Source organism: Anoplophora glabripennis, unplaced genomic scaffold (assembly GCF_000390285.2).
Source record: "Anoplophora glabripennis isolate ALB-LARVAE unplaced genomic scaffold, Agla_2.0 scaffold220, whole genome shotgun sequence".
Taxonomy (NCBI): domain Eukaryota; kingdom Metazoa; phylum Arthropoda; class Insecta; order Coleoptera; family Cerambycidae; genus Anoplophora; species Anoplophora glabripennis.
The window spans coordinates 1-23,748 of NW_019416530.1; the positions used below are offsets into that span (position 1 = coordinate 1).

At 31.8% G+C, this 23,748-nt stretch overlaps 3 protein-coding genes and 1 long non-coding RNA gene across 4 annotated transcripts; 3 read left to right on the plus strand and 1 right to left on the minus strand.

Moving 5' to 3' along the window:
• Window positions 1–388: 388 nt before the first annotated feature.
• On the plus strand, window positions 389–1,614 carry LOC108906090. Its single transcript, XR_001964284.1, has 2 exons — window positions 389–524; window positions 885–1,614. It is a non-coding gene; the product is annotated as an uncharacterized LOC108906090 (long non-coding RNA).
• Window positions 1,615–4,345: 2,731 nt separating this feature from the next.
• On the plus strand, window positions 4,346–8,923 carry LOC108906082 (E3 ubiquitin-protein ligase sina). The gene is made up of 2 exons (XM_018709232.2): window positions 4,346–4,468; window positions 7,094–8,923. The coding sequence occupies exon 2, from the start codon at window positions 7,102–7,104 to the stop codon at window positions 8,587–8,589; it is 1,488 nt and encodes a 495-aa protein (XP_018564748.1). The 5' UTR covers window positions 4,346–4,468; window positions 7,094–7,101; the 3' UTR covers window positions 8,590–8,923.
• Window positions 8,924–11,330: 2,407 nt separating this feature from the next.
• LOC108906096 (venom acid phosphatase Acph-1) lies at window positions 11,331–16,809 on the minus strand. The gene is made up of 6 exons (XM_018709253.1): window positions 16,671–16,809; window positions 16,290–16,388; window positions 13,654–13,893; window positions 13,161–13,349; window positions 12,744–13,076; window positions 11,331–11,553 (listed from the first exon to the last, which is right to left on the minus strand). The coding sequence occupies exons 1-6, from the start codon at window positions 16,770–16,772 to the stop codon at window positions 11,407–11,409; spliced, it is 1,110 nt and encodes a 369-aa protein (XP_018564769.1). The 5' UTR covers window positions 16,773–16,809; the 3' UTR covers window positions 11,331–11,406.
• A 1,899-nt stretch (window positions 16,810–18,708) lies between these two features.
• Window positions 18,709–21,849, plus strand: LOC108906088 (E3 ubiquitin-protein ligase SIAH1B-like). Its single transcript, XM_018709237.2, has 2 exons — window positions 18,709–18,792; window positions 20,306–21,849. Exon 2 carries the CDS (start codon window positions 20,319–20,321, stop codon window positions 21,789–21,791), a length of 1,473 nt encoding a protein of 490 aa, XP_018564753.1. The 5' UTR covers window positions 18,709–18,792; window positions 20,306–20,318; the 3' UTR covers window positions 21,792–21,849.
• Window positions 21,850–23,748: the final 1,899 nt, after the last annotated feature.

Sequence of the window (23,748 nt, forward strand, 5' to 3'; positions counted from 1 at the left end):
GAAAATGTAACAATAAAATTAACATCATATGGTATCTCTAGCTGTGGAAGCAGATAAAAACAGACAAATTTAAACTGTCGTTACAAATCAAACTAAAACCATCAAAAATAATTTTAAAACGAAAAGTCAATGCTGAGAATGAAAATAGATACACATTAAATAAAGAAAAAAGGAAACTAAACCACAAATAAGTAATCAAACAATACTAATCTATTATCACGTATGTATCGGTCAAACTATAGTAAATTCCTATAATATGTTTATGTTCCACCCACATTCCTCGTCATTTGCATATACATAATTATAAAGAAGTATAAATATGCATAATACAATTAAGTAGAAATTAATGTATAAATTTTCAGAACTTGATAACATTCTCGCCTAGTATAAAACTGAAAAATAGCTAGTATCTTCTTTAATAAGTAAAGATGCGACATAATTGTTAGTATAGATATAGTTCATTGTATGTTTTAGTTTGCTAGAATGGAACAAAACTAGAAAATACTGGATGGGTGCAGTACCAAGTAAGTTGTTATTTTATTTTTTTAATACAAATTAAATTAGGTATACTTTGTAACATGACAAGAGTAAGTAGGTATTGCATTGAAAATTCATCTTATACAAAGAAACAGAAAGTTATTTTATCAAATTTAAAAAAAAATGTGTTTTGCAAAAATCTTATATTTTTGTCTCAATAAACCAATAACTTTTCTTTTTTTTGATTTTATTCGTGGCAGGGATTTCATTTTGTTTGTATTTTATTAAAATATTAAGCAAATAATAAAAGAAATGTTCACCCTATTCTCATTATTGTAGAAGCTGATTAAAAATATTTTTATTATTAAACATGTTTAGAAAATATTAACATCTCATTTTTGTTGCAGGATTCTCAAGCAGTCGAAAAATTCTAGGACCAAAATGAAGCAAATAGAAGATAAGTTGAGCAAGCTTGAATGTTTTGTTTATAATTTCAGTGGATACAGCTATGGATATTGCATAGGCAGATACAAAAAGGAAAAGCACATTCAAGTTTGATGCGACTGTACAATTCGTTATAAATATTTGTGTAAGGTGAACATTTGTTTTTTCTTTCGTGTTTAATTAGATAACAAAATAATTTAAGGTTGTAAAAATTTGAGAAATGCCCTATGACAGCTATAGGATGAAATCATGGGTCAAGATTAAGCAAAATTTTGTTATTTTATCGTGGGTATTAGATGTTTCTATTAGAATAAGCTAGTCGTATTTGTTAAATATTAGTAAGTACATACATTTTTGTTTCTTTCAAAAATGAACATATTCTATTATTTTATTATGAGATAGTTACCTTTAATATGTGTAATTTAGCACTAATAGTGTAGTATTTTAGTGTAGTGGTTTAACATAATATTATATATGTACTTAACATAGAAGTTACTTAAATTCGTTTACTGTTAATGTGTTTTTCAAATACTTTTATTTTAATATGTACAACTTAACCTTATCATTTACCGTCCAGTATTTAAGATTGTCAAATATCATGTAGGTGCGACATTTAGGTAAAACAGCAAAAAGGGAGTTCAACATAATTATTTTGTATTTGTTGTGTCTTCTACAATAAATTTTATTTTGAAATATTTCTTTTTATCTTAATGGCAACTACTAAACCTACGCAATTGATATAAACTCATCGATAACAGTATAAAAAAATTACATCTTTTATTGGTATTAAATTTAAATTAAGAAAAAAGATGTAGCTATTCAACAAGTGTTTGTCTAGGGTATCCAAGCTTATAATTTAGAAAACAATAAATTTTATGTTGCGCGTTTTGCTGAAAATGTGTTCGTCATAGGGTAATGTCCATGGTTTACATAGAAAAGGAAATGAAAATATTGCGTGGGTTTACCTCAGGTAGGAAACCGCGCTTTCAGCATTCCTGATGTCTTTTTAATCCAAATAGAACCCGAAATTGTACGCACAGCCACTAGAACCACCACACTAAAAAGCATTTCGTTAATTGTTATAGTTTGACAGCAAAACCGAGACTAAAGCCCGAGTGACCCAGTTTTGCAAGATGCACCATTTCCACGGGCAATGCAGTATACGCGCATAGTTGCACTGCACTAGCACCCACCTTGATGGGGGTGGCATAGGGTGCACATCCCCTGTGGCGACTACTCAGTATAAAAAAATTCGAATATAACACGTTGACAAAATTTAATTTTAAAGTTTTGTGATTTTATTGTGTCCTGAAATTGAAAAACTTATTTAATTGTAAATTTATGAAAAAATTAATTGTTTGAAATAATTCCTGATTACACTAAACTGTTAAAAATGTTACTACCTTCTGACAATTGAAATAACATGACATTTGTCAAATTAGTTGTCAAATTATTGTTGTGTCTGAATAGTTTTTGCCGAAAATTTAAATAAAAATGCCTGAGAATCGCTTAAATTATACTAGTGAGGATTATTTTAATTTGTTTGATATTTATGGAAACTGTAGCAAAGTAATTTCAAGATTATGTAGAGAATCTGCTGCTTTCTTCCATAAATAACAAACAAACTAAAATAACCCTCATAAGTATAATTTAAACGATCCTCAGGCATTTTTATTTAAATTTTCAGCAAAAACTATTACAGACATAACGATAATTTGACAATTAACTTGACAAATGTCAAGTCATTTTAAATGTTTTGGAGTATTTCTGGTCATGGCCAATTTGACAACAGATCTGATACGAGAAAAAGTGTCAAAAAAGTAGAAAACTGTAAATATCTCTAAAAGTAGTAACGGCAACCCTAACAATGGTTACATGGCTTGAAAGGAAATTTCACTATGCATACGATAGAGTAAAAAAATACAGGGTGTTCCATTTAAGTTAACAAAGTTATAGCTGTTTGAAATTATCATAATGTAACAGCAAAAATGAAACACCTAGTATTAGATGTTTCAACTTGTTGTATACCATAATGTAGTGTTACCTATGCCCTTTACAGGTACCAAAAATCCACTTGATATCACGCTCCTGAAAAGAGTTACTAGCATCTCCGCGGACCCTTGCATCTGTCAAATTTTTTCTTTAAATATTAATATCTCAAATTCTATAACTCCTAGCTATAGAGAATATTTAATAAAGTGACCCTCAAATTTCACATAGAATCCTAAAATGCAGTAATATATAGGGTGTCCCATTTAAAATAACGAAGTTGGTGTCTACTTCCGGTATAACCGGAAGTGCTGGAGAGTTGTACATATTTTAGTTGTGTTTGCCTCAGGGACATTGCCATGTTGCCAAATTTTCAAATTTTTCGGAGCAGAACTTTCTTAGATATCGATCGACGCAGTTCCCGGTGGGATATCCTGTACATACAGGGTGTTTGGTAAGTCGATGCATTCCTTGCAGGAGGTTATAGTACAAGTGATTTGTGATATATTTCCTTAATATACCATATTCCAAAAACGCTTAGTTTCCCATCTACAGGGTGTTAAAATTTTAATAAAAAAATGCAAATTTATAAATATTGCGGAAACCGCTCAGAATATTTTAATGAAATTTCACAAGCTTTGACAGTTAACAACAATACATGTTTTACGATAAAAATATTATTTTCAGATTCACCAGTGGCGTGCGCATACGCACGTCTTTGGATATTTTTAAAGAATAAATGATCTGCCACTGATGTTTCTTAAAATAAAAATTATTCTTCAGTTCCTTGTTCAATTTAGAAGGGAAAAGGTATATTGTTAAATTTTGTGATTTTGTGTAAAATTAAAGTATTCACAAAATTTCATATCTACAACCTTTTGAAGTTTTCGACAGTTAAAAAAATGTAGGTACTTTTCTCGGGGTCACTTTTAAATTTTTCACAAAATTGAACATCCTGTATATAAAATAAAGACAGTAGATTATTTTAAAGACTTTGACGATGAGCACAATTTTTGTAAAGAAGATTATTTTCCTGTACGTAAATTTATAAATAATGGGACACAGTTGTGAGACACACAGTATACTTTGACATCTACTAATAATCAATTTTAAAATGAGGCTGCATAAACCTGTTATTAAAAAAAAAACGTGACAAAAACGGTGCAAAATCACACCGTTCTATTTATACTTCAAATTAAACAATGTTTTAAGGATTTTCAGTCACATTTCACTGATTTACTTGTGATGACAATTAGTAGATGGTAAGTGATATTATGCTAAAAAGAATAACAGAGCTAAACAAAAAATTATCTACTACAATATCATACCGAGCCTTATCAATGTATATAACATTAAACAATAATTTGCATTATTAGTACATTTCTTATCTTATCGAAATTTATTTCAATATCAGACATTACAGTAGTGTAGAATATGTACTGCTAGCAAACTAAGAACTGATCGGTAGTGTTTGCAGTCGACCCGGTTAATGTTGTAATAGTTACAAGCAAAACTACGAACACGTGAGTTGGGTCAAATTTGTAAATTATTGTTCAAGGTAGGTAGTAAGTATTTATTTTTATCAAACACCTGTCTTATCTGATGTGCAATTTGTCTACGAAATGTACCTGCAGATATCAACAGATATTGCCAAATTTTATTTTTCTGAATGCGTTTTAATTAATTTTCTCAACAGAATTAATTAAGTAAGTACCTGTTTAAATACCTAAATTAGAAGATCCAAATGCAGAGTATAAGAAATAAATCTAAATTCAAACAAGTGCTTTAAGATTCCATTGACCCAGTTTTAAATAACGTTTTTAATTCACAGTACATATTCCATTTGAAAAAATGTTAAATCGGGCTTGCAAGGCTTTTTAACGTTTCGAGAGACATGCAACTCTATTCTTCAGAGGAAACTCGTTCTGGTCATTAGTTTTAGTCGTTCAGTCGTTATCAAATTCCTGGTAATTCTAACCCCTCAACTCGATCGGAATCATTTCAACTCTTCTAGATAATTTCAATCTAGATAAGGAGTTAGAACTACCTGGAACTTGGAAACAAACGCCAACCTAAGTAGCATCATTAATGTAATAGCAACTATCAAAACGAACGATCTATATAAACGAAATTATTTTTTTTTGTTCACCAAAGTGGAGAATGATTTTTTGGTAGATAAATAGGTCCAATAACGTTTTTGGAACTGATTTCACTACTGTTAAGTGTGTTCCTTTTTAGACCAATAACAATACAGGGTGTCTCGTTTCAGACTACTTCGATTTTAATTTTGAAAATTTGGGCAATAGTGTTTTCGGTCATGACCTTCTCAACTAAAATAATGGCGTCGACCTAACGCTTCCGGTTATACCGGAAGCTGACGTCATCTTCGTTATTTTCAATGGAACACCCTGTACATTATTGCAATTTTAGATTCTACGTCAATTTTTAGGTGAGAGTTGCACGAACAAAATTTTGACAGAACATAGCTAATACAATGCGAAACATCGCCTTATTGTTAAAAATGCTGTCACCGCCGTTCTTGGCGGTGACAATTCGAAATATTTGAAATTATTCAATTTTCGTGGCTGAAAACATATGTAGACATTGTCGAAACCAAGAGAGTTGCACGAACAAAATTTGGACAGGTCATACCTAGCTAATATAATGCGTAACATCGCCTTAATGTTAAAAATGCTGTCACCGCCGTTCTTGGTGGTGAAAATTCATAAAGGTATTAGTCCAATTAACTAAGCCTTTAAATCGAAATTTTGTCAACTTGGCTGAATTTTTGATATGAGTTAGTTTAAGGTATATTATAACAATAAATGACAGTAATTTTTTGTTCAACCCCCGGCCAAGGGTGGAAAAAGATAAAACAAAGGGCTTTTTCAAGATAACTCAAAAAGGGTAAGAGCTAGAAAAAAAAGTTTTTCATGAAAGTTGTAAAGCAGNCGGGCTTGCAAGGCTTTTTAACGTTTCGAGAGACATGCAACTCTATTCTTCAGAGGAAACTCGTTCTGGTCATTAGTTTTAGTCCATCAGTCGTTATCAAATTCCTGGTAATTCTAACCCCTCAACTCGATCGGAATCATTTCGATTCTTCTGGACAATTTCAATCTAGATGACAAGCTATAAAAACCTGGAACTTGGAAACAAACGCCAACCTAAGTAGCATCATTAATGCAATAGCAACTATCAAAGTGACAATAAAATGTTTGGTCGCCAACGATCGGTATTACCCATAAACGAAATTATTGGTTTTTGTTCACCAAATTGGAGAATGATTTTTTGGTAGATAAATAGGTCCAATAACGTTTTTGGAACTGATTTCACTACTGTTAAGAGTGTTCCTTTTTAGATCAACAACAATACAGAGTGTCCCACGGTAAAGAGACATTAGATATATTTCAGACTACTTTGATTTTAATTTTGCAAATTTGGGCAATAGCGTTTTCGGTCACGCCCTTCTCAACTAAAATAATGGCGTCCACCTAATGCTTCCGGTTATGCCGGAAGTTGGCGTAATTTTCGTTATTTTAAATGGAACACCCTGTATATTATTGCAATCAATTTTTGTTGGGAGTTGCACGAACAAAATTTGGACTGGACATAGCTAATACAATGCGAAATATCGCCTTAATGTTAAAAATGCTGTCACCGCCGTTCTTGGTGGTGAAAATTCATAAAGGTATCATATTCTTAAAGTTAACCGTTTTTGATATATTTAGATAACTTTTTTTCAAAAAGATGTATATTTCACAATAATAAAGTTAGAACGATAAAAATAGGGGACATAACTAAAACTCTAAGCTTCTATGTCATAATTTCAAAATGACTTAATTTCATGCAGGGTGGTAGAAATTTAATGCCGAATTTAGTCAACTTTAAACCATCTTAACTTATTTTTTTTAAATGGAACAGCCTGTATATTTTTGCGCAAGTAAGTTATGTCCCATAAATTTTATCGGTCTAACTTTATTATTGTGAAATACACATCTTTTTGAATTAGGCAGTGCATTTTTATTATTTTTTTTAATTAAATATATCAAAAACGGTTAACTTTAGGGAAAGGAAACCTTTATGAAAGTTCACCTAAAAATTGACGTAGAATCCAAAATTGCAATAATATACACGTTGTTCCATTTAAAATAATACCATATATAAACCATACGTTCTTTTTCAGAAGCTGCTATGAGTTTCGTTACTAACCAACAACTCCAAAAGTTAAGATGCTTGAAGTGTCGAAAGTATCTATCATATTTCCCGATATATCAAAGTTACGACCAGCAAGGCTGCATTTGTGGACGATGCTCTGTCGAAGGCAACGTCGAGAGGAACACCATCTACGAGGAAGTAACTACAATACAAAAATTTCCTTGCTGTTATGATGTAAATGGTTGTCTGGACAGTTTATATCCAGACGAGGTGCCCATTCACGAAAAAATTTGTAAATTTAGAACTTATGACTGCCCATCAAACACCACTAGTAAATGTAAATGGCGAGGATTAGTTAAAGACATGTGGGATCATTTCCAACGGCATCACGCGATATACACCATCAAAAACAACGAATTTGAAATTGATCTCGTTGGAAACTATAGCGAAAATTATCTGTTGAACGTTGAAGATGAGTTGTATATTGTTAATCAAAGTAACTCCAGAAGCAATAGCTTTTCTTGCAATGTTTCCTATATAGGAAGCAACATAAACTCCCAAAGATACTCATATAAACTCACTTTTACGAATATGAGGAACAGACTAAACAACTTTGCGATCAGCGAAAAACTGGGAGAAGGGATTAATCTAGATAGAACCTTTATCACGGAATCGTTAGGAAATCCCAGCGCAGTCTTGGTTCGTATCCAAATAGTCACACAAGAAGACAATGAAAACCACTTCGAGGAAGTTCAGTGGGAACTGCTGGAAGAACTGGAATGCAGCTATTGCTTGGAATTCTTGCTGCCGCCTGTTCAACAATGCATAACTGGCCACAGCATCTGCTCCAACTGCAAAATAACGCAGAGTGTGTGTCCGACATGCACCAAAGACTTCAAGGACACTGTCAACATAACACTGGGGAAGCTGATCGACCACTTGGTTTACCCTTGTAAGAATGAAGGGTGTAATTTCACGTGTAAGGCAAAAGATATAAGTGAACACTACTCCAAGTGTATTTATGGTAAATTTAAATGTCCTCTGCACGATTATGAAAATTGCAGTGAAGAGATATATTACACTGGACTATACGATCACATATTGACCAACCATTATGAAAACTTACTGGAAATGGACACCGTCAGTGTCCCTTTTAAGATTTATCATGAGGAAAATGAGACTGAGCCCGGAGATGACGACAAAAACTTAAATGAAGATTGCTTCATATTAAGATACGATTTTCGACTGTTCAAGCTGCATTATAAGTATGAAAATGGTATGTTTCAGTGGGAAATGCAACTGATTGGCTCTACAAATGAAGATAAAAAATATGATTTTGAAGTAGACGTCGTGGATAACAGGAGAAACCAAAGGATATTTTTTAAAAGGGAATGTAGCACGTTAAGTAGCAAGACTGAAGCTTTTGCTGAGGACAGGTCTTTTATATACATAGATATTGATCAGGTTCACAGCATGATCGATGAAGAACTTATATACTCTGTACGCATTTTGCCTAAATCTTAATTTTAAGAAGATCAAGAAGAGTATCTATCTTCATATTTTATATTAATGTAATTTAACTACATAAAATATAATAACAAAGACAGCATTTTTAAATAAAAATGTGTTAAAACTCTATTTTTTACTTTTTGATATAAGTTTGGCAAGCAAACAACTATTTCAAACATCAATTGGCATCATTAAGCATATGCAACCGTTTTAACACATATACAATATTTCTTGCCAACGAAATGAATATACTTATGAGAATTATTTATGAAACTATATTTACTTGTTTGTTACCTATCATATATGATGAAAGTGTGCTTTCTGTACACTTTTTTAAATGAAAATAATTACTTCAAAGTACTTATTTAATTATTACAAACATTGATTATGGTTTGCTAAATAAGTATTAGGTAACATTTTCTGTGTACTTGTATCTGTATTTCGGCTAATCTATTTTATATATGTATATAAATAACACACCTATAAATATTTATTATTATTAAGTGTAGTTTAAACCAACAAATGGAAATAATATATTGTTATAATTAATTGAGATATAGAAATTTGTCTTACCTTAATTTTCTTATTCTGCTTAAATTCTTCTTCTTTGTATTTTACTTTCTTGACTGGGCGCCAGCTCACATGAACATATAATCGTACTTTAATCAAAATTTTTGTTCACGATATTTTGAGGAACCTTTTGTTTGAAAACAAATTAAGATATTATCAAATTTTAATCTAACATGAGTAGTAGTCTCACCTCATGGTAAAGTTCTGTGAAGATTAGTAAACTAATTTTAAAATATTACTCTGATTAATGAATTTAGATATTAAATCTTGAGAAGGCAAAGACAAAAAAAAATATATATATATATAAATTTTACTTGACTAGTTATTTTATTTCTTGTAAAAAAAAAATCTAATTCATTTAATGAATTGAATTCACTATATTTCCAATTAAAATAATGTGACTGGCTAACAATTAATTTTAATATTTTATTTTCCCAATTTTATCCGATCTTCGATCAATAAAAAATGTTTTATATTAAGGTTGTATATCTTTCTATCACTGTCTAACACTCTTATTTCTTCTCTTGTTGGTCCTTTCACTCCTCTAATCCTGTTCTGAACCGTCGGCGCGTTCTCTGCTACAAAGTAGGGCGCCGAGTTAACGGGAGTTACGGGGTAATTTGCTTATTTTTTAAAAGGTCGAGTAGAATTTTTTTTCGATATTCTGTCTTTATTATGCCTTCGAATACGTGGTTAAAATTAATGACATTATGACTGAATCACCCTGTATATCTTGTACAGATATAGTTTAATCTTAGAAAGGGTCATATAACTGGTTTTCCCGTAATGAAATTAACAAATGAGAGGTCGCGCTGATATTTTTTTAAATTATAATACGTATAAAACTATATATTGGAATTTTCTGGGAATATAATTATTTTAAATAAAATAGTGGCCTTTTTATGAGTTCTGAATATACTCGATATGAATATGGTGGATAATTTAAATTGATTCAAGTGGTATGGCATTTGATATTCGCCTTGTCTAGGATTCAGTTTGTTTGAGAAGTACATAAATAGAAAGGTGTATATAGCAATAAAATTATATTTATTCATAATCAGAGTAAACATTTATTTAAAAAAAAAACTTTCACAACACTTGCATACATAAGTACCTGTCACACTTCCTGATATACAAAACTTTGGCCTGCGACCGATGTCCATCGAGGGTGATACCATTTACGAGAAAATAGTTTTCATACAAAAATTGCCTAAAGTTACGATGAAAACGGTTGCTTGGAGATTATGTATCCAAAGCAGGTGCCTCTTCACGAAAAAAAATTGTAAATTTAAACCATCCAATTGCACCGCAAACAGTTCAGCAAATTGTAAATGAAGAGGATTGATAAAAGACATATGCGATCATTCTAACAAACAATATGCAGTAAATGGCAATAAATTTGAGATTGATTTGGTGGCGTACTACAACGAAAACTATCTGATAATAAGAAAGGCAGCTGTTGCGTCGAAAGCATCTACTGCTTGGAATATATGTTACCACCTATGCAGCAGTGTATAACTGATCACAGTATTTGCTCAAACCACGTGTCCAAAATGCAAGATTTAATTCAAGAACATCGTGAAGCCTGATCAAACACATTATCTAGCCTTATAAAAATAAAAGCGAAGGATGTAAATTTACTTGTAAGGCCAAGGATATCAGAGAGCATGAAACTAGTTGTACTTAGGTAAATCTAAATGTCCTTTACAGTATTACGAAAATTGCTAAGTATCTTCCTGGAAACTGTACGATCATGTCATCAGTGACCACAGTGAAAATGTATTGGAGTTAGATACCATTTGCATCCCATTTAAACTTTACTACGAAAGGAACGAAGATAACGAAAACTTAAAGGAAGATTGCTTTATACTGAAATACGATTTTCAGTTGTTCAAGCTGCATTACAAGTACGGAAATGGTGTATTCCAATGAGAAATGCAATTAGTCGGTAATTCCACGGAAGATGAAGAGTATAATTTTGAAATAGATGACACAGATTTCACCAGTAATCAGAGGGTAACCGAAGCTTTTGGTGAAGATAGATTTTTCATTTATATCAATTTAAAACTGGCTGTATGGTTATCAACGAGTTTACTTATTTTGTACGCATTGTACCTAAATGGCAGTGACTGAATAAATAATGAAATAGATACTTTATAATACATTTTTAATATCACTAAAAAAAGTTTACTTTTATCTATGAGATAAATTTATTGATTTTTGTACACATTCCACGTAAATTAACTGATGAAATTAGGTGTTTTATACTTTACAAGCCTCTTGTATAGTTTTGGAAGGCAAAATATTTGAAAGGATCGATTTAAAACTGTCTACAGGACACATCACTGCGCACCCTGGGATGTTTAAGTCTTCGGAAGTTGTGGCTTCTGGGTCACTACGATACCTCATCTAAAAAAAATAACTATTTAGGTTCGTACTTGCTTATGTTGTAACATATTTGGGTAACGTTTGTCAAAAAGGAAACCATTACCAAACTGAAAAAGTCCCCAAAGGCACAATCAATTTTTATAGGAGGATTTTTATTTTGTGTAAAAAAATTTGGTGTATGGTTCCATTTCTATAAACGTTACCCAATTTAAAACCAAAGCATTTTTAATGTAAAGCCTATAAAACCAATAAAAATTTTATTTATAGTGGTACAGTGTTGTTCCCTATATGTTGCAACACATTTTCATCTGCTGATTTTGGAGACAAAAAAATATCCTTCAAGGCGTCGGTGGTCGTGGGTTTGTTGGCATAAACCTTAGACCTCAAAAAAAACCAAAGAAAAAAGTCCAAGGGTGTTAAATCGTACTATCTGACCAATTCTGGTAAAACCAAAATGGGAAAATATACCACCAGGAAATGACTCATACAGTAATTGAATTGTTTCTCGGGCTGTATGGCATCTGGCACAGTCTTGTTGAAACCACATGTCGTCTATATCCTTATCCTGCAATTTACGCACAAAAAACTGTATTATCATGTCGCGATAGCGAGCACCATTAACTGTTATTGCCTGATCAGCCACATTTTCGAGGAAGAATGGTCTGGTCCAGCCCAAAATGACCCGTTATGGGTCCCAATCACTCGTGAATTTTCTGAACCCCAAAATGCGACAATTTTGTCGATTAAGGAAGCTATCACACGCTCTGCGTGGTCAGTAGGCTTCAGTTCTTGAGTCAATTGCACTTTATAAGCATGAAGATACAAATCTTTAGTGAGAATACGCTGTACTGAGCTTATAGAAATGTCCAATTCTTGACCACAGTGCCGAATTAATCTCCCTGCACTCTCAGCAACACTCTCTCATGAACCGCTTCGATGTTTTGTGTTGAACAACTTGTTGAAGGACGGCCACTAATTGAAATAATGTCTTAATTTTTTAATTAGTCAGTTCACAGTTGATGAAGTTAAATCACTATTCCTACCTTTTTTTTTTCTTTAGTTGCTTAGGTATTAGCAAAAATTCCATCCATCACTCCTACATTAAATATGAGACATATTTAACAAATGTGTAGATAAAATAAAAGGGAACACACAGATATAAAATACAAGAAATTGATTTGATCAATCATTGTTAACAAATATTTGTTTACCCTTATATAATATTCATCTTCCAACTTCCTAAGTTCAAAGGATATAGCGCTGCCGTAAGCTGGAATAACCGTTTTATTTTGAACTCCCAGAGCATCCAGCATGTACCCTACAGTAGACTCGTGGCCAGAATACAAGTATATCTTTCTCTCACTAGCTGCGTTGCTAATTTTAGCGTCACTGTCGTCCAGAATTTTCTTCAGCAGGTAACCAGAATTGATCTGTTTTACGACAGAATCATAATTGTGGTAAGCGTATACGTAAGAAGCGGCTGTTTCCACTTTTGCAGGATATACCTCTTGTGTCCAATCAGGAAGGGTGTAGTTCATGTCTGCCTAAAAAATCAACAATTGAATGGGTAAGTCTTTAAGATGTGAAAGTATCATTTAAGCCTGTATAAAAAATTTAATTCGTCTTACCTCACATTTCAAGATGAAGAAAATGTCTTGCATGTCTGACGGTTGCTTCATTGATTTTCCAGAGTTAGTTTCTATGTATTCGTAAATCTCCTGGAAAGGCTCTATGAATATTTCTTGCACCTTAGGAATGGTTGACAGTTCACTTAGTACCTTTATTTTGTAAGGACAGTTCGATAGAGGGTGAAATAACTAAAAGTAAGTTTATAATTACATATGCATATAAATGCATTAGTTCAATGTTGATTCGTCTAAGTTATAATGTTCCAAAAAATAACGTTTGCACCACATTTTAAAGTCCCAATACTAAGGCCAATATTGGATTACACACATAATTTCAGAAACACAAAATTTCACCAATTTTAAAATGACTTAAATGAACATTCCTTTATACTCAAATGAAAATTATCGCCCCATAGTTTTTAGTAGAGCAATAAATTTATTGTTAATGTCAATTCGTCAGATTCTACCATAACAAGAACAGAACGGTACGTACATCTTCTTCTGAATCAGGTTTGTAAGATACAGGAATAGGTAACCATAGTAGGTTTTCATTCCACACAAGTGATTGGCTGGGTGGAAACAACCCAGCTAACACCAGCTGAGCACTCATCTTAGTTCTTGTCACATCAGTACTTCTTACGTAGACCTTTCCTTCGGTATAATCTTCACCGAGGAATTCGCCATATAAGGATTTTAGGTATCTTCCCAATTTGTACTCACCCAATTTTCCTTCCTAAAAGTGAACAATTAAGTATAAGCGTAACATGAAAAATTCAAAATCAAGAAATAAATTACTCTTTTGTCTTTTAAAGATGTTAAGATAAAGGCATAAATATATTGCATTGGCTTAATATAAAACAGACATTATTTAGAAATTTCATAAATAGTTTAGAAAAAGGTTTTTAATGATTATCACATTATGTCACCCTTCATTTATTGAAAATAAAATTATGCTTGCAAGAGTATACAATTGCATTGTAGATGTGATAAATTGTTATTGCACAAACATTTTTTTTATTGTCTTATTATCATAATAGCTATTTATAAAACAATTATCCGATATAACATTAAATTTATTGATTTGTTTGTAATAGAATTGTAAAAGATTACTATAAAATTCTATTAAACTAATATCAGTTTAAAAAAAATGGGACAATGTTTCAATTTTGAAGCCTAGCAAACAGAATTACTCAAAACTGTTCTCAACAACATAATTTTCGAGATATAAGTGTTCAATTCAATATTTCAATTTTGTTTGCAAATGCAATTTTAGATACAATGTAATCATTAGAAGTTCGGAAACTTCAATGATGAAAATATTTACCACTAGCTATTCCTCAGAAAATTCAAGATGTCTACACCAGCAACTTTTTTTGATAATTATTACCTACATTGTATTGAAAACCGTATTTGCAACAAAAAATACCTATACTTTTTTTTGTGTGGACAATTTCAGAAAGTTTTCGTTGTGTGCTAATTATTAACAAACTTATTTTAAATTAAAAAAAAAAAAAACGGAAAAATAACAAGTTTTTCTAATAAAATGGAAGAAAGAAAACCTTTCTCTCTAAAATTCAATAAGAAATTAATAAAAAATATCCTTAGTTACTGTATAATATCCCCGTATGACCACCACTGGTTGTTGTAACTTCCACAACTTTTAAAAATTATTCAGGTAAGTCACCAGCTACCATTTATTAATCTACGTCATATATATTACGATAAGATGATTTAACTCGTCAAACTCGTCAAAAGCAGCAGATTTTGTATGTTTTTTCCTAATTCACAATTAAAGAAAGAATATTTTGTACCTTAAAATTTATATTTCTATATTTTATACAAAATAAATACTCCACTTTTTACTTTTGCGAATTATTTTGTTTATTGTTAACTCAATAAACTTTTTTAGTGTGACGTCACATATTTAGACAACCCGCAATAAATTATCATAGTTGGAATTGTACAGACCGAATCTGACCCTTGTAGATAGGTACTATAAAAATGAACAACCTCAAATTAATTTATTTTTACAAGGATTTAGAAGTATTTAAGAACAACCAACACGTGTTTGGTGAAATAGATACACTAATGTACTTAAAATTTACAAAAAAGATATAAAAGAATATTCCTAAATTTAAATAATATAAAAATATAACATTAACCGTGTTATGCCTTATGCGCAAGCTCGGGCAAAATAGCCTCATACGTATGTGAGATCTTTATGATATGTCATCATTAGCGTATTTTCTCTTCTTTTGTTTAATCTTGGCATTTTCTAGTTTTACTAAGTATTTCTATTGTTTTTCTAGGTGTTGTGCTGTGTCAGTGTATTTATCGAGTGTTTTTTTCGGCAAATGGTTTATTATAGACGTACTCTTAGCCAACACCAAACTTTTCTTGAATGATACCCTGTTGCGAGGCTACTTTGCTTACATGAAATTATCTTTAATGCGCATGCTCAGTAACATAGATATAATTTTAATTTATTAATTACTATAAAAGTCAATATTGTTCTATAGATTTAAATATATAAATTCTATAATTCTTTTAGTTTGTCACTTGGGGTTTGAAACTTCTTAAATATTTCTAATATTGCCAGATTATCGAGATATTTAAGGTCATGACATAGAAAACATTTTTTTGGCACTAATGTCCAAAGTACATAAGGTCGATAATCGATCTAGTAAAAATATTGGGAAATTCTTTATGACAATTCTATGGGGTTGCCTATTATTTGGCGTATGTGACGTCACTACTGAAAAGGTCTTACAGCCTTTCGAATTAAACTCTAGTGGCGGTTAATCAAAATTTAAAGAAAAAAATTAAAAGGGATTATATCATCTTAAGAACTACAGGGTTTCGAAAAAAAAATTTTAAACAATACAGTCTTTCGACTTAAACTGACTTACAAACTCCAGTGGCGTATAAATACGCCACTGGAGTATTTATACGCCACTGGAACTGGAATATAGATAATAAAAATTTAAACTAAAAAAAGAAATTAAAAGCGATTGTATGTGTATGAACTAAAAGGTTTCGAAAAAAAAACATTAGACAAATGTTGCTTTGATGAGGTAAACGTGTGATTTAAATATAAAGATTTATTTCTATAGTTGTAGGTATACTTACATTTGTAAGGTGTCCTTTACCAAAAGGATAAAATGTTTCATTTTTGTAAGGATCGTTGGGGTAAAAGGAATAAGTTGTTCTTGCTCCATGCCTAAAAATCTTAAATGAATCCATTTTACATTTTCTGTGTCAGTCAGAATATCTTATTTAACTTTACAATATTTTTCTTTGTAAAGACTTTACTCCCATAAATATAAAATTGGACAAATCATAATGTGTCAGATAAAAAATAGTAATATGTACATATATTTAATAATATTCAAAAAAAAAAATGAAGTATATTTTTAAGTTTGTGGTATAGCTACTATAGGGAATAAAATTTTATTATATGACATAAAAATTAGTAATGAATATTAATAGTTCAATTGTTTTAATACTTACTACTGAAACCAATAGTAGTTCCCCTTCGTCGTCATTTCTTAGTACATAAGCAAGTGGACACAAAAATAAACAGAACAAAACACACAACTTTACTCCAAACATATTTGTAAAAGTGAGGTAACAAATCTGCCGTGACAATCATTGTGAATTTTATCTTATACGTGCGCTAAAATCAGGAACGGATTCTACGATATTACCAATTGGACTTATCAGTATTTTTTCCATTTGAGAGAAATAAATATTATTTGTGGAAGATGCAGCATGCAGTAATTTCTAAACAAAAACACAAATATCAATAGAATAACAGATTGGTCAAATGGATTGACCTAAAAAAGTTGTACCAATTAAAAAGCGTTTGTCTGGATTATCCTTACTCAGTGCACATAAAAAAGGGCTGAAGGGTTGAATGTGACCTTGATCAATTTATTAAATAAGTACTGAGTACTTTTGCTATAAGGACACAGAAGTTTTACTTTTGTTAATGTTAAAAAAATTGTCTTTTGTGTTTATTTTATTTATTTTGTTTTGTAAATGGTGTGATTATCTTTATTTTAATTTTTCTTCTGTGTTACTTGCGGGGCACCGAAGCTTAATTCGCCTATGAAGGTAAGAGAACCTGCAGATCCGGTTCTGTTCATTTCAGATATCCCAAACCGCTAAAATGTTAACCAAATTTTCCCGTGGAAATGGTGCTACAAAAATTTCCTACATTTTTTTAGTTTCCGTTATGTCGCAAGACTCAAATGAGTACGTGAGAAATAACAGGAATGCTTGTGAAAACGTCAAATTCAATATTTTGGACTTTCCACTTTTTTCCAAAAGACGTATTAAGACTACATTAGTTTTATATTAAAGATTTCCAGGAATTGAAAATAAGATGCAATAATTAATGTCACGCATAAAACATTCTTCTAAATGAGGCAGTTTAGCAACAATTTTTACATATGGCACTTGAAACCAGCAAGTTGAAGTGTTTTGATAAGACTATTAGATTATAATCGTAATTCGTTATCTCTGTATGTATGCATAGCATAGAATCCGAAAAGATCGTATTTTTGCACTAACCCTAGCAACAAACACGAGAATTTATTGTTTGATTGTTTCAAAACATCAACGTACTTGTATTAAATGCTGTACATCCCAATCTATTAATTACTTCTCGTTTTGTAACTGTAAATTAGATTCAATAAATTTGGTACTTTTTTTTATTTACGCATTTCAGGACTCAAGTGAAATTTGTCCAGTTGCATTCAGTTGCAGAAACATTTAAGAACGGCCCTGTCTGTTTTAAAATTAATAAATACAGAAAAGGTCGAAGAATGTTGCACGTTTTGCTGTTCTATCAAGAATAACTTTCAGATGTAATATACTTAGTTCATATCTACATAATGGGTACATAAAATTGACATAAACGTTATTATCTTTCACATATAGCAGGAGATAGGTGTGGAATTTCACAAAAAAACTAATAAATAATTAATTTCAAAAGAGGTAATTAAATTGAAAAAAACCTGTTACTACTTGTACATAACATAAAAATAAATGCAACTATCCAAACTAACTGAAACCTGAATAAAATAATTCGTACTTATATAGGACGTAAATAGAACCATATGTATGCAACCAATTCTTCCTCTCACTGTAACAATTCTTGCCTATAACAGAATATTTACTATCCAGTGTGTCCATACCACAATACAAGCACTTATCTTTTACATTATGTATATTGTGCATTTTCTACTCTGTTATATTCGAATCACAGACAACAGACACAGATTCTTACATCAACTGAAATTGCATCCACTGTTGCCACATATTGAGATTTTTATGAGCTCATCGCTGAATCGTGATCGTTGTCTAAATAATTAGTAAATAGATTTCCTTCCTACGTTTTTACTTTTTTTTCCTGTAAACTTTATTGGTGCATGTTTAAGAAAAAGGAATTTTTGTATCTCGCCGACTCTAACTGTTGCTATGTTTCCAGTGGAAATATTTTAATTTGGCAACACCGAGCGCATTTCGCATTTCCAAACAGCAAGTTGAACTGACTGTTGATTAAGTGCTGACACTAGAAATTCGTTACGTTTTAAGTTTTTAACTTTTCTTCCTTCTTCAAAGAAAGGTATGTAAAACTTCAATGTATAAAAATTGACAGGTTGAAATATTTATAATAAATATTATGACTAAAAATCCAAACTTTCCTGAACTTTTATTGTTTTGTAAGTTAGGTTAAGTGGATACTGTACTATTCTTATCTATAATTTATTTCCTGTAATCCTGTATAGTTGTTTATTGAATTTACGTTTAAACCATTAATAATGCGTTGTTCTTGTTACACACAGTAATTGTTGTATACATCTACCAACATAATAGTACGCATTTTAAAATCCTAATTATCAGGAAACTTATTTTTCTTATCTGGAGAAAGCAACTTGGTTTATATTTATGTTTCGATTGCCAATGGGAAATACCCATTTTTAATAGTAACTAGGTGGTACCTACATTATTTTTAAATAAACAGGTCATTCAGCTGTTCGTTCATTATTTAAAGAAAATAAGTCTTGAATTTTAAAACATGTATAAAATTAGGAAGCAACTTTCCACCATTTTTCTTTTCAACCAAAACGTAATAATAAATAATGATGTCCCATGCCTATAAAATCTGTAGATATGTATTTAGATCATATTTTTGAAAATCAGTCTTTTTTAAGAAATTTAAAAATTAAATAAAAAATTATCAATTATTTGAAATAGGGGGAATCCCAGACAAGGAATGACCTTCAATAATTTGGTATTGTCATGTTATGTTTTTTGAGTTTTAACATTTTGAATTTGTATAATATGAATTTGGCATGTATTCTAAATTAAAGTAAAACAGTTAATATGTACTTTAATTCCAAAAACGTATTGTACCACCTTTTGAATTTTTTACATATAACCTCAATATATAGAATGTCCCATAATGGGGTGTTTGCATTAAAAAACTGTGTAGTGCTCTGTCCCTGAACATTATTCTATAATGAATTATGCTAACCTTATAAGCAGTTTCCCTAAAAACATATAAGTTTTTATTTGATTTAAAAAAATTTAATTTAACTTGTGACATACTAGATTTAAATAACTATTCTCTTACAAAATAAAAGGACAGTAGTATGAAATTTTAGTTGAGCTTACTCTTAATAGATGGTGCGTTCAAGGCATAGTTTAGCACATCACTTTAGCTGTCGGTAAATTCATTTTAGTTTTATATTATTTTAAATTTCCAGTTATATAATATAATAATTTCGTACAAAGTAAACCGATACGGGACCAGTTTTTTGTCCCATTATTTAATTTTCTGTTAATATAATTTTTTATTCCCAAATTTATGAAAATGTGTCATTTCTTATAAAAATTCCGGCTTGTCCTCAAACTCTTGAAATTGTTACTTCTCTTGAAATGTCACAGTCATCATTAATTAATTATTAAACTTTTTTACAACTTATAAAATATTCAGATAGAGGAAAAACTAAAACTTTGCCACAATAAATAGTGTCAAACAAAATTTAGTTTGTGTTATTTACTAACTTTATATTATGATGTCTGACAGCATTGAAATTATTTATTTTTTTATTTATTATTATTTTTTTTATCAGGACAGTCACGAACATGATTTTCGTACCGAGCCAGTCTCTCTCAAAGCTGGTTTGTGTCCATTGCAAGAACCATCTCTCCTATTTTCCAATCTACTTCCATCGAGAAAAGGGTTCGTTCTGCGGAAGATGCCCGATACCTGACGATTCAGACACTGTACGTAACGAGGTCTACGAATCCATCGCTCAATCTCAAAAATTCCCCTGCCGCTACAATTCCGACGGTTGCACAGAACATTTGATACCAGAAAAGATACCCCAACACGAAAAATGTTGCCCCTACGCAAAATGCCAATGCCCCGCACTCGTATCTGAAACATGCAAGTGGGAAGGATTTACCAAAGACTTGCACGACCACTACGAAGATAAACACCCAACGTTTCTCTTGCGTGATGGCCAGTTTGAGGTGGATTTCGTAAATAGTCACGAGGAAAATTGTCTCCTGCCTTATGGAGAAGATTTTTTTATAGTAAACAGAAGCAGTGATCCCAAATCGAACATATTTTCCTGTACCGTCAATTACTATGGTACTAATTGCAACGCTAACACCTACACGTACAAGATGATTTTGGAGAATGAGAGAAGGTCTCGGACTCACGTAATCAAGAAAAAATTAAATACTAGAGCAGACGTCAATATGGAAGGTCTTAGAAATATTTTGGATAACCCTTCCTCTGTTGTTGCCACCATAATTTTGGAATGTCCAACACCTGGCAACGTAACTGAAGAAGACAATGAAACTAGTGCTATAAATTATGAACTTCTGAAGGAACTAGAATGCACCGTATGTCTGGAATACATGTTGCCGCCCATCCATCAGTGTCTGACTGGCCATAGTCTGTGTTTGAAATGCAAGAACAGCGTTAAAAATTGTCCAACTTGCCAGCAGGAGTTCAAGGACACTCAGAACTTCACTCTTGCTAAAGTTATAAACCACATAACGTACCCTTGCAAAAATAGACGATGCAGGTTCACGGCAAAAGCCAGGGACATAAAAAAGCACGAGGCTTCTTGCATTTTTAGCACTGTGAAATGCCCTTTGCAAGATTATGAAGACTGCCACGCGGACATCATTTTCCAAGAAATGTACGATCACGTGGTGTCCAGCCATTCTGAAAACCTTCTGGAAATGGAAACAGTTAACATACCCTTCGAAGAGGGCGCAGATCAGGACGATGAGGACTGCTACATCATCAGATACGCCTTTCGATTATTTAAGCTGCATTATAAGTACCAGCACGGCGAGTTTTGTTGGGCCATGCAGCTGATTGGGTCTCCAGAAGACAGCGCAAAGTATATGTTCGACATAGACGTTTTAGATAATTCAGGTAATAACCGAAGGGCCTACTTCAGGTCAGTCTGTAGTCCTTTGAGTGATGGCAGTACTGCCTTCGACGATAACAAATCCTTCATATACATCGATTATGACCAGATTAGGTTTATGATCACAACAGACTTCACGTATAGAGTACGTGTTATGCAAGGATGATCGCATTGTCTGTCATCAAGTACAGGGTATAGCAAAAGTACCGGAATGACAGAATAACTCGGTGGGAGAGCATTTTAGAGAAAAATGTTAAATACAAACGTTTCAAGATTTCTCTCTGGCCCCCATTCATCCCATTTCAAAAATCACCTTGACCTTGAAATGATCTTCAAGGTCAAGGTCAATGACAAGGTCACCATCGGATAGCCAGGGAGAAATTCTTAAATTTTTGTATATAACATTTTTCTCTCAAATGCTCTCGCCGAGTTATTCTGCCGTTCCTGTACTTTTGTTAGTTTGACCTTGTGGGGGGCCCCAAGGTCAAAAGATAGGGGTCATATCTGAACGTAAAATTTTCCGCTCTTCATTTCTGGGGTCAAAAGTATTTGAAAAATTACATTTGACCTTGAAATGATATTCAAGGTCAATGTCAAGGTCACCATCGGATAGCCAGGGAGAAATCCTGAATCTTTTGTATTTAACATTTTTCTCTAAAATGCTCTCCTGCCGAGTTATTCTGCTGTTCCGGTACTTTTGCTATACCCTGTATATTAGTTTCTAAGATCAAGTGATATCTATATTTATACTGAAATATTTGTCTTTCATTGACATTTTTTATAAAGAGGGTTCTATAGCAAATAGGCAACCAGCAATACATTTTTATATATTTTATTACACAGTTTGTCTAAATATGAATTAATGCACAAATGTCAGACTTTCACCCATTTTAACGTACATTTTGTATAAAATAGATTTCGTTTGAAACTCAGATTACTTTTTGGTGTAAAGAAATTTGTAATTTACGATGTTCAAGAGCGGAAAATTTCAAATTTCATTACAACAAAAAGTAATGTGAGTTTCAAACGAAGTCCATTTTACAGAAAATCTGCATTAAAATGGGGGAAAGTCTGTTATTTGTGCATTAATTCATATTTAGACGAACTGTGTAATAAAATCTATAAAAATGTATCACTGGTTGCCTATTGCTATAGGGCCCTCTTAATACCTATTATAGTTCAAGAGCACACGGCAAAAACGATGGAAGTCACTTTTATTTCATTTGCTACAAAATGAATTTTAAAGTTCAAAACTAAAAAAAAATGGCCAACCAATAGAGATTTTTTGGCACACTTAAATATTAAAACAAATTTCATGTATTTGAAAAATATTTAGTAAATGAAAACCCTTTTTTCCCCAGCATAGTCGTGAACAACTTTTTTTTAAACAATAAAAACTGCAAAAAAAATGAATTTTTTAGTATTTTTATAATATCTCAAAAAATAATAGAGAATAAAAAACCTATAAGATGGTTTTTTGTGCGACCCGATCGGTTCATGTTTTACAGAGAAAATCCGGAAAAACCTCTAAAATAGACCTTTTTTCAAAAATTCATAACTCGGTCAAATTTGAAGCTGGAAAAACAATATTGCAGAAAATGACAAATAATATGTAGTTTAATCGTACGCAAGATGGTTTCTGTCCGATGCATAGTTTTTGCACAATTGCATTATAAACAAATTGGGGTCTTTTTTGCACAGCGTAGCGATTTATTAAAAATGGTCCGATTTAAATTCTGAACACGGCATCTGAAAGTAGACGATAAAATCTCCAATTTATATATCTCGGATTTTTGCCTGGGCGATGGGAAATATGCTAAAAATGCCTTTGAAAGTCGCCCGAAACGGTCGAAAGTACGCTCAAGTCAGAGTCCTCCGCTCCCACCGCTACCCGACACTGGCTCAAGCATACTTTCGATCGTTTCGAGCGACTTTCAAGGGCATTTTTAACATATTTCCCATCATACAGGCAAAAATCTGAGATATATAAATTGGGGATTTATTTAAATCGGACCGTTTTTGCTAAATCGCCAAGCTGTGCAAAAAAAGACCCTAATTTGTTATAATGCAATTGTGAAAAACTATGCATCGGGCAGAAACCATCTTGTACACGATTAAACTAC

Bases quoted from the DNA above. Each gene is read 5' to 3' on its own strand.
- LOC108906096 (XM_018709253.1), bottom strand. From the start codon at position 16,772: ATGTTTGGAGTAAAGTTGTGTGTTTTGTTCTGTTTATTTTTGTGTCCA. The intron at 13,894-16,289 runs GTAAGTATACCT...GTTCACTTTTAG, and splicing joins GTAAAGGACACCTTACAAAT to GAAGGAAAATTGGGTGAGTA. The intron at 11,554-12,743 runs GTAAACAAATAT...TATTTTTTTTAG, and splicing joins AAGATGAATATTATATAAGG to ATGAGGTATCGTAGTGACCC.
- LOC108906088 (XM_018709237.2), top strand. From the start codon at position 20,319: ATGATTTTCGTACCGAGCCAGTCTCTCTCAAAGCTGGTTTGTGTCCAT.
- LOC108906082 (XM_018709232.2), top strand. From the start codon at position 7,102: ATGAGTTTCGTTACTAACCAACAACTCCAAAAGTTAAGATGCTTGAAG.